This window comes from Poecilia formosa, unplaced genomic scaffold, assembly GCF_000485575.1.
Source record: "Poecilia formosa unplaced genomic scaffold, Poecilia_formosa-5.1.2 Scaffold422, whole genome shotgun sequence".
Taxonomy (NCBI): Eukaryota; Metazoa; Chordata; class Actinopteri; order Cyprinodontiformes; family Poeciliidae; genus Poecilia; species Poecilia formosa.
The window spans coordinates 240,262-250,536 of record NW_006800361.1 but is presented as its reverse complement, the minus strand read 5'-3'; the positions used below and the strand labels follow the sequence as shown (position 1 = coordinate 250,536).

General features: G+C 47.0%; 2 protein-coding genes across 2 annotated transcripts in view; both read left to right on the top strand.

Moving 5' to 3' along the window:
* Positions 1-5,524, top strand: part of prorsd1 (prolyl-tRNA synthetase domain containing 1) — a 9,645-nt gene extending 4,121 nt beyond the window's left edge. Inside the window, exon 5 of the mRNA XM_016663482.1 lies at positions 5,499-5,524. The gene's annotated coding sequence lies outside the window, so the exon portion shown is untranslated. The remainder of the gene's footprint in view (positions 1-5,498) is intronic.
* Positions 4,618-10,275, top strand: part of LOC103155346 (inactive ubiquitin carboxyl-terminal hydrolase 54-like) — a 24,000-nt gene continuing 18,342 nt past the window's right edge. The window contains 2 exon segments of the mRNA XM_007577004.2: positions 4,618-5,055; positions 9,607-10,072. Of these exon segments, the coding sequence (XP_007577066.1) occupies positions 9,923-10,072 (150 nt within the window). The 5' untranslated portion in view covers positions 4,618-5,055; positions 9,607-9,922.

Genomic DNA, 10,275 nt, shown 5'->3' with positions numbered 1-10,275 from the left:
TGCATGGCTAATGAGGCTGTGTATTGTTGCATTGTTGGATCAAATTAGCAGCTGAATGACGGTGGCCTGCAGGTTCCAAGGGTTTTTTCACACGCTCCGGTTCTGATGTGTTTTCACATGTGAAAATATGTGTGAACCACATGTGCATTTTTCATTGTAAGGGTTTGTTTTTGTTCTGGTTCGGTTCTGGTTCGGTTCTGGTCCGGTTCTGCCCTTCCACCTGTTGTCCTGGCGCTGCTGCTGGCCCTTTAAGGGATCCAGGAAGTGGCCGGCGGCAGGAGGAGGAAACAGGTGTGCTGCTGGCAGGATGATGTCATTCCTGGCTGAGTCTCCTGCAGGGAGGAAGAGGAGGAGGAGGAAGGAGGCCCAGCAGGAGGAGCAGCAGGCCGCGTGAAGGTGAGCCGGTCTCGGGCCGTTAAAGGAACGTTCTGCCGTTCTGGAGGTCCGGATCAGATGGAGACTCAGGTGAAGTTTCTCTCTGGCGGCATCGATCAGAGCCAGATGAGGCAAATAGAGGCTTTAAAAAACTCCATCAGAGGTTTTAACTGATGTTTGATTCAGTTCATAAACATTTAGATCAAATTTTAACAGTAAAGTTTTTAAATCTGAGATAATCTCTAGTTTAAACTGATTTTATGATTAAATCTTCCAGAACCGGATAAGCTCAGTAAATGTTTCCTTCCTGCAGAACATTTAAGATAAATAAAGTTTTATCTCGGATTGATAAACTGGTTCTGCTTTCATTAATCAGGAAACAGATTTAGTCCAGTTTAACCACATTAACTTCAGGCTGCAATATTTAAAAACTCAGGCTGTTGTTTTTAATATTTCCAGCATTAAAAATGTTCGTGTAATTTTAACTTCAGTTTTTGCCTCAGAGTCGCTTCATGCTGATGATATCATCAGATAATAACTTTTATAAAATATTTAAACCAAAACAAAAGGCTAACACCTGTTAGCTAATAAAACCAGAGCAGTGCTGATGAGTGGAGGCTCATCGTCTGTTAGCTTTCCTGCTAATAGATGAAGAAATATTTTTTGCTTAGCGTCTTGCTAACTTTTAATTTGGATAGCTCTAAATTAATTTTCTGGATAAATTTCTAAAGCGATGATTTATTTTGTTGTTTTGTAAACATCCAGCTGACATCCGTTCTGGTTATTAACTGATAAGAATCCTTCAAGTAGCTACACGTTTATATTCATGCTCTTATTTTGAAGTCTGTTTAAGCTGCAGTTCCATTTCCTCCCTCTTTTTTTCAATAAACTTTATTGAGCAACAGGCAACAACACAACAAATAAAGACTGAATGAGGTTCACAGAAGAATCCAAAACTAACACGAACAAACATGTTGATAACATTGTGTTCTGGAGCTGCTTTGACTCCTTCATGAGGAATCTTCCAGTCTCCATGGCAACCATTCAGCTGTGCTAAACGCCTGGGTGGACGTAGCCCCGCCTTCGAGGCACAGCTCCTCCCCCACTCAGCTCCTTCTGACTAGCCAGCAGCAGTTAGAGTGGCAGAAAAACATACACTACTGTTCCTTTAAATCTTTAAACAATTAAAATATTTTCATTGATCTTTGCTGAATGAAATGTAATTTAAATAAAAATAAACCTTTAAGATCTCTGGTTCAAACTCCTGATAGGGCCACTAGTCTATGTATGCCTAGGGCCGGCTGTGAGAATGAGCTGTAGCGAGTTGGAGCTGAGAACAAACTGTTACGGCTCTGTGTGTGTGTGTGTGTGTGTGTGTGTGTGTGTGTGTGTGTGTGTGTGTGTGTCATCATCATATGACTGCTAGAGTAAACAGCTGGGATGTGATATGGGATAACAGAGGTGATGTTATGCAGGACAGACACACACACACTCACAGGTGTGTGTGTGTCACCTGACAGGATGTTTAATGTTCAGCTGGTTCAACCAAACTCGTCATGGTTCTCCTCCTCTGATCATCATTGAAACTCAACCAGCTGTTTCTGGTTGAGTTTTCCATCTTTAGGAAAATTTCCAATAAACTCTGAATATTATTTTTTTCTAATTATGCATTAGAAAAAATTCAGATAATTTTTTAATTTCAGTGGAATCACAAAAAACTGGAAAATTTGATTAGAAATAAATCAACAGAGAACAAATGAATGTAATAATTAGAAACATCAACAAGCTTTTAATCAGTTTTCAAGTTTTTTCTTTTCAAATGATTATAAATTAAGCCCCGCCCACAAAGTGTCTCCAGAACCAAAAATAATAAACATTATTTTAACATGGTTCTGTTTATTAAGACACTTTAAAATTAATACAATATTAACTTAAAACCCTTAAAAATCTGATATGACAAATCAGATTTTGTTTGGAGGAAAACATCAGTGACCTTTGACCTCTGTGTGGCCGTTTATTCCCATTAGAGGAATAAAACCCTGCATCAGAACGTCGGCCTCCATCTGGACCGGTTCTGTTTGTTCTGCTGACCCAGAGCAGGAACTGGAACTGCTCAGGCCCGGTTCTGCTTGCAGAGATAAGGTCCAGAGTGGTTCTGACCCGGCTCAGCGGACCGACCCAACAGGAGCTGAAAACAGGCGGGTTGTTTTCCACAGCAGGAAACAGGAAGCAGGACAGTTCTGACCCGACTCTGGTTCTGGTTCTGAGCTAGTCAGAAGTTTTTAACCTGAACAGATCATCAGAACCCCATCAGAACCCCATCAGAACCTGTTCTGATTTAGTGTTTTAATGTGACTCTGGACCTGAAAGCTGTAGATCTTTATAAACTCAGAACCAGAACCTTCAGCTGCTGCTAAACCCAGAACAGTCTAAAGGTCTCGGTTCTTTATGAGCAGAACCCGGCTGTTTAAAAGCCTGAGCCCGTCTGAGCCGGTTGGACCCGGTTGGGCCCGGTTTAATAGAAGCCAGGCGGAGGAGGAATGTTTGAGGTTCTGAGCTGCGGTTCAGATGAGATCTCCACCCAAACCCAGAGCTGCTGCTGCAGCAGACATCTGGTTCTGGAGGGTTCTGATGACCCGAATGCTGCAGAACCAGATGAGACGGGTCCTGGTTGTTCTACAGTGACTAAAAGTTCCTGTTTGTTTTATGATCAGAACCAGAGGAGCAGCTCAGAGTAAACGTCTCACTGACTGCGCTAATGCTGGAGCTAATTTTAGCATTTTTGCTAATGCTGTCGAAACTTTAGCGCACTTAGCTTCCCTGATAAATTCTAAATTTACACAGCAGATTTTTTTTTAACTTTCAGTTGAATAAATTTCAACATCTGTGTTGTTTATGTCTATGCTCTTATTTTGAAAGGTTTGAAGTCTGTTTCATTTCCTCTCCTCGCCTCCTTTCACTTTTTTCTAGAAACTTTGAGGATGTGACAAACAAATGGAAGAAATATACAGAATACATCGTTTACATGAGCAAACAACCAGAGCCGTTAATTAAATGATGCATAAAAAAATTACAGATAATTGTTTTGATTTTTCAACATGGTTTAATTTAGTGGTTTAGCATTAGCTTCTGCTAAATGCCGTGTTAGTGTAGTGACTTGGTGTTAGCATAGCTAATGCTGAATACTTTATGGTTAGCGTAGCTAACCTTTTGGCTAGCAGTGCTTCAAAGAATAAATGTTCTGCTCAGATACAAGCTGAATATTTTATAAGAAAATCAGAAAGAAATAAACAGAGAATCTGAACCGATTAAAGCATCAGAACCAGAACCAGAGCTCTTCATTTCAGAACCGAGACCAAACCCAACAAAGAGATCTGATGTGGGGCCTCTTCATCCAGCTCAGCCCGGGGCCCGGTTCCTCCTGACTCCGTCTGTGTTGCTGTGTTTTGGGTCTGCAGCAGAACCGCAGTGTGTTCTGTTTGTAGTAAACGGGTCAGGATCAGAACCAACGAGTCAGCAGAGAGCTGCGTCGGTCCCCAGCTGCCGGATCGATGCTCACTGCTTCTACCGGATCAATAACCTGATCAATACTCAGAGCCGCTGGCTGCTCGGTCAGCTCACAGCGGCGATCCAGGTCCAAACGGTTCTGACGGGTCGACCCGGTCCAACCTGCTGCTGAGGGAGAAAATAACTCAGAATAATTCCACTTTTGATTTGTGTTTTTTATATTTGGTTATAGATTTATATAATTAAAGGAGAATAAATAGAACACAATAAAATAAAATAATGAAATCATATTTTTAGATTTTTTTCCACTGGGATTTTTTGCTCCTTGGTTGGTTAAAAATTAAATTTATTTTTATTTCCCTGTAATCGTCTTTCTCTATGCAAATGTTTGTGTTGCAGGAATAATAAACATGAAAATAAAAATCCAGGAAATGTAGAAACAGATTTATTAAACAGGCAGAAAGTAAAGAAATGTAACTGGAAATTGATAAAATATCTTAAATTATCTAATTTAAAGTGAAAATTCAAAGCAAAAGAAATAAATCAAAAAATATTTAAATTTACTGGAAACAACAAAAACTGATTCCAGAAAAACAAAAATTTTGATCTGATTTATTTAAAACGTTTATCTGAATGTATTCCCTCATAAGGAAATAATCCCAGCTGGTTTCCATCGTGTTTCTCTACTTCTGGACTTTGACTAGGCCGCAGCTCTGCAGCCTTCAGAACCACCGGCTCATTCTTCCTGAACTTTTTATTTCTGTTTTTAGGTTTTAACAAGAAGAAAAACATCAAACTTTAACAAAGCGGATCCAGGTTCTATTATGGGATGTTGATGGGAAATGATGACGTCACAAAGCAGAAAGTTTCATCCGATCAGAAACCTGAAGGTTATCGCACCTGGACCCACCAGAACCTAAATGGACCGGGTCAACCGGGTCCGCTGGGTCCCTGCCCCCCTCACGCGCACAGACAGGCGCGCTCCCGGCCGTGCCCGCGCCGGGCTGTGCGCGTGCCCGTGCTGCAGGTAGTAACTCCGCCCCCTCCGTTCAGCACAATACCCGCCGCTCCGCTCCGGTCCGGTCCGGTCCGTCCTGTCCGGGTCCACTCTGCCGTCCGGCCCCGGGCTGCCCCGCATCCTGGCCGGGTGAAGGTCTCCCCCTCCGGCTGCAGGTGAGCCGCTCCGCCGAACCTCGGTGTTCCGGTTCTGACCGCGTCCTGCTCGCTGTGATGCTTTGGCAAGGAGCTGCCGCTGCTCCGCAGTCCGGTTCCGATTCTGGAGCTGCGATCCTCTCCGGTTCGGCCTTATCCCGGCCTGCGGTGCTGGTCGGGCTCGGTTCCGGCCCGGTTCCGGTCCGCTCCGGGCTCTTTGTTCCCTGAAGTTTGCTGGAAGTGATGTCATGCTTCCCGCTCCGGACTCCGGCTGGAAAACTGCCGCTTCACGCTGCGGTTCGGCCGGTTCTGCTCAGCCCGGGTCCGAGTCGGGTTCGGCTCTGAGGGATCCGGATGGTTCGGGTTTGATGAGAACCGTCCGGGTTGGTTCGTGGGTTCTGGACTCCCGGCTGTGGATGATTCCCACCGGGAACAGCAGGAGGAGCCGTTCCCACACCGACCTGGTTCTGGTTCTGGACCCGGTTCTGGTTCTGCTACGACTGGAACAAAGTTTCTGTTGTGTTCCACCAGAAAGTTCTGATCTGAGCAGAACTTTCCTGAAAGCTGAGGAAGGAGACCAGAACCGGTTCTGAAGGTTCTGGACACATCCTGAACCCAAAGCTGCTGCGGTTCTGATGAGGTTCTAGAAGGCCCGGTCCAGATCAATTACAACTCAAACCAGAACCATGACCGGGTTCTGCTCCGACCAGGAGAGTTCTGGTTCATTGGCTCTGGTGAATCCGACCCAGCCTGGTTCTATTGGGTCAGAGCTCCAGCATTAAGGCCCGTGGGTTCTGGTGTTACTGGGCCCATTAATGAAGTTCTGGATGTTTTCACTCTGGTGCCCGAAGCTGGTTCTGATCGACCCGTTCAGCTGGTAACATACTGACTGCTCAGCTCTTCTCCATTGGACTTGATCTGGACCAGAACCAGCTGGTTCTGATGCTCCCAGCTATGATGCTGCCACCGCCGTGCTTTAACACTGAGGAGACTCCAGCTGTCCGGACCAGAACAGAACCCTGGTTCTGGATCCGGTTCTGGATCCTGTCAATCAGTAAAAACTAACGCCTGAGGCAGAGAGAAGATTCTGACTGGACCGGTTCTGAAACATCCGGGTCAGCAGCAGAACCATGAGGAAGAGGAGGAGGAGGAAGAGCAGCTCCTCCCAGATTATTAAAGTGAAACCAGAACTTTGGATCTGGTTCTGATGTGTTTACACGTCCAGGTTCTGTTCAGGTGGAGCTCAGACAAAAGATCCGATCAGAACCTTGTTCTCCAGAACTACGGTGGCCTGCAGGTATCTGGTCTGCCCATCTTCACTGAAGGTCGACTCCCCCTGGTGGCCTGGAGGATTTACGTTCTGTGGAGAAAGTTTACAGTGTTTGATACTCGATGTTTGTATCTGCAGCATTTTTCTCTTGTATTTCTGTGTTTGAGTTTGCTTCGTTTATGCCAGGGAGGCCCAAAGTGGGTCCTGGAGGCCCAAAGTGGGTCCTGGAGGCCCAAAGTGGGTCCTGGAGGCCCGGCATCCTGCATGTTTTATTTCTCTCCCTGGTGGTTGGAACAACCTCCTCAGCAAGTCAATGTTCCTCTCAGGCCTCTAATGAGCATCATTTGATGGAGGTGTGTAAAACCAGGGAGAGACTAAAACATGCAGGATGCCGGGCCTCCAGGACCCACTTTGGGCCTCCAGGACCCACTTTGGGCCTCCAGGACCCACTTTGGGCCTCCAGGACCCACTTTGGACACCCTGTTTTATGCGTTTGCTGCTCAGTTGGACCTGCTGGTTGCCGTACAGAACCAACAGGATGTGGCTTTGATTTTTCATAATGTCCAAATATTCTGTAAAGTTCTGACTGGACCGGACTGATTGTGACCCGGTTGGATTTCTCTCTGAGAATCACAACCAGCGCCTGGCACCGCTAGCTACAATATTAGCTGCTCTAAAAATCGTAGTTATGCTAATGCTAAAGTGCTATTCCAACATGGTGTTTAGGAGAAGCTAATGCTAAAGCGCTAAATTCAGCCATGTTGATTTCCACTACAGGCTGTAGCAGAGATGCATTCTGGGTACAGAATAAGCATCATTTGCCACATGTGAGGAGAGGAAATGAAAATGCTGCGTAAACAGATTTAATTTAAACAGCATCTGTGTAGACATTCATGAATGTAAACGATAAACGTTGAAGTTTATTCAGCTAAAGTTTAGAATTTATCTGGAAAAAATTTATTTATTGGAAGCTAACGAACCAGAACGGACCAGCCAGCTGAGGTTCTGGTTGGTCCATTTGGACTGTACTGGTTTGTGTTTAGAACTCCAGGAAGTGCCAGTCCCACAGCATGACGCAGCCTCCACCGTGCTTTACACATGGAGCACTCCAGTTTTCTGGATCCAGTAGAACCGTTCCTGGTTCTGGAACATCAGGATCAAATTGATCCGCTTCCAGAGTTATTTTTGGACCGCGCCGCTGAAGGTGGCTGCCTGCTGATGGAACTGAGCTGAGAATCATCCTGCAGACCGAGTCAAACGGGTCAGCGGCTCCGTCTTCACCGACGCTCCGTGGTCCGGTCGTCTGCCGTGGGTTTAAATGGACCGGACCCAGTTACCGGCCACAACCGGGTTCCTGTGGTCACTCTGATGATGATACTTTAATTTATAGCAACTTTTAAACAAATGTTACAAAGTGAAGAAAAAAAACGGTACCAGAGGTTCTGAAGCAGCTCTGGCTGTTCGGACCAGAACCAGAGGTTCTTCCTTCAGGATCTTTGTCCAGATTTCTGGCCTGGTGCTTAAACACGGATCCGATTGGACCTTCAGAACTTCAGATCTGACAACGTCGCTGAGGAGGATTGTGGCGGCTGTGATGCGTTCGCTGACTGTTGGAAAATAGAGTTCCGTTTTCAGAAGCTGCAGGTCAGGCTGATCTGATTGGTCCGTCTCTGTCCAATCAGATTCTCCATAAATCATCAGGGTATCAGGATAAGGAAGTCAGGAACACCCTGGGTTCTGATGGGTTCTAATGGGTTCTGGTGGGTCCAGTAGAACCTTGCTGGGTTCTGTGTTTTCCTGTGATTATCTCTGGTTCTGCAGCAGTAGAGTCTGGCTGATTGGGTCTTACAGAACCAGTCCAGTTGGTACCACTCCAGCTGCCAGAACCTTGATCCATGGCCCTGCTGGCCTCCTCCCAGTCCTCCCAGAGCTCCCAGTTGCTGCCGGGCCTCTGGCAGCCCAGTGGGCCTGGAGGTGCCAAGCCAGCCGGCTAAATGAGAGCTGATTATAGAGCTGTGTGTGTGTGTGTGTGTGTGTGTGTGTGTGTGTTGTGGCTGCTGCTCTGTTGCATAACCAGTTTTACACCAAATAGGCTGCACTGTCGCCAGGACGACCTCCGACCTGCAGAGGTCACTGCCCTGCAGGTCAATCTGCTGGTTTCTGTTTCCTCCTTCGTTAATCTGAAGTTGGTTATTCTGAGGATGAGTCTGGATTAAATCCACCCAGATTATCCAGGAAGCGTTGGATTGAGGAGAAACGTCCTGGCTGTTCAGAGAGGCGGCACGGTGGTGGCTGCTGCAGCTGACATGCTGAGGGCCGGACCTGGACCCGGCCTCCAGGATCAGACATGCTTTATTCTGTCGGTGATGGACACAGTCTGCTAAAACGCTAACAGCTGAGCTATGTTTTGTTAGCGTTGTTGCTAACTTTGAAAACAGACATGAACAAACCACCAGGGTCACTGAACAATAAAAGTCTCCATCCGTCTCCTCAGTATTTGGTCAAAAAGTTCTTCCATCTAACTAACTTTCCCCAGACTGCTGGGATTATTCTGGAGGGTGAAAGCAGGTCAAAGGTCAAAGGTTTATAATTAGTGAATACAGATGATTCTGAGAGGTTTCTTCCGCAGTCTGAGGTTTTACCTCCAGCTGCTGTCAGAACCGGGCCTGACGGGTCGGTGGGCTCCAGAACCCAGCTCCACTCAGACTCTGTAATCCCTCAGTTTGATCAGCTGATCCGACGGTTTGCCGCCCCTGATTCCCAGCAGGAATCCCCTCAGTGGCACCGCCTGGTGGCAGACAGAACCGCCTGGCGGTTTCAGCCGGGTCCAGTCCGGGTGGAGTCTGTCTGGCTGCTGGTGTAGTAAACAAGCGCTCCTTAATCCTCTGACTCCCTGAGCGTCTCAGAACCAGCTCCCTGGGTGGTTCATTCAGAACCCCTTCGGTTCTACCATGTGGTTCTGAGTCACAGTCTGGTCCCAGCAGGTTCTGACCCAGTTGGTGGAACTGGACCAGACGGCTGCAGTGACGCACCGTCTGAACCAGTAATTCTGGGTTTTCCTCTGTCATTACTGGGAGCTGGAGCCTCAGTTCCTGCTGCGTCAGCGTTCAGAACCGGGCCGGGCTCTGATTCAGATCAGACTGTATCTGCTGGTTCTGGCTCCCTGGCCCGGCCTACAGGTTCTGATCCGGCCCGTCAGCTTGGTGTAGTATTGGGATTTTCTCAGTTTCAGGGAGAGAAACAGGAATGTTTGTTTAGGAATCTTGTTATTCCGGGATGATCAGCTCTTTCTTCTCCTGCAGATCTGTGCCATCCCCAGACGCCTCCGCTGACCTTTGACCCCTGGCCTGCCTTTCAAAGTGTCAGATTTGGGAAATACAACCATTCCTTGAATCCTCACTGGAAGCCTGAGCTGCTGGAGCTGAACTACATGTCCTGATTGTTTTTATTTTTGAAGTTTTTGTGGTAAAACAACAGGAGAAATCTTTGATAAAAGCTGATTTTTGGGGGTTTGTCCGGGAGTTTTCCTCGCCTGCGTCCTCCGGTCCGGAGCAGATGGATCCCTGGACCGGAGAACCAGGAAGTTGATACGGGCCGGGCCACAGCAGACGGAGGAGCATGTCCTGGAAGAGGAACTACTTTGCATCGGGAGGCGGCGGAGGCACACCGGGAGTGGTGGCGGCGCACACCATGGCGTCCATCGCTCCCAGTAAGGGGCTGAGCAACGAGCCGGGTCAGAACAGCTGCTTCCTGAACAGCGCCCTGCAGGTACCACACACACACACACACACAGAAACACACACACTGAGACACACACACACACACACACACGTTTGTTTTGCTATCTTTGTGGGGACTTTCCATTGACTTCCATTCATTTCTACTAATTTCTACAGCCTAAACCTGACCTTTACCCTTTTCCTAACCCTAACCAAAACTCAATTCATACCTTAGCCCTAACTCTGACCCCT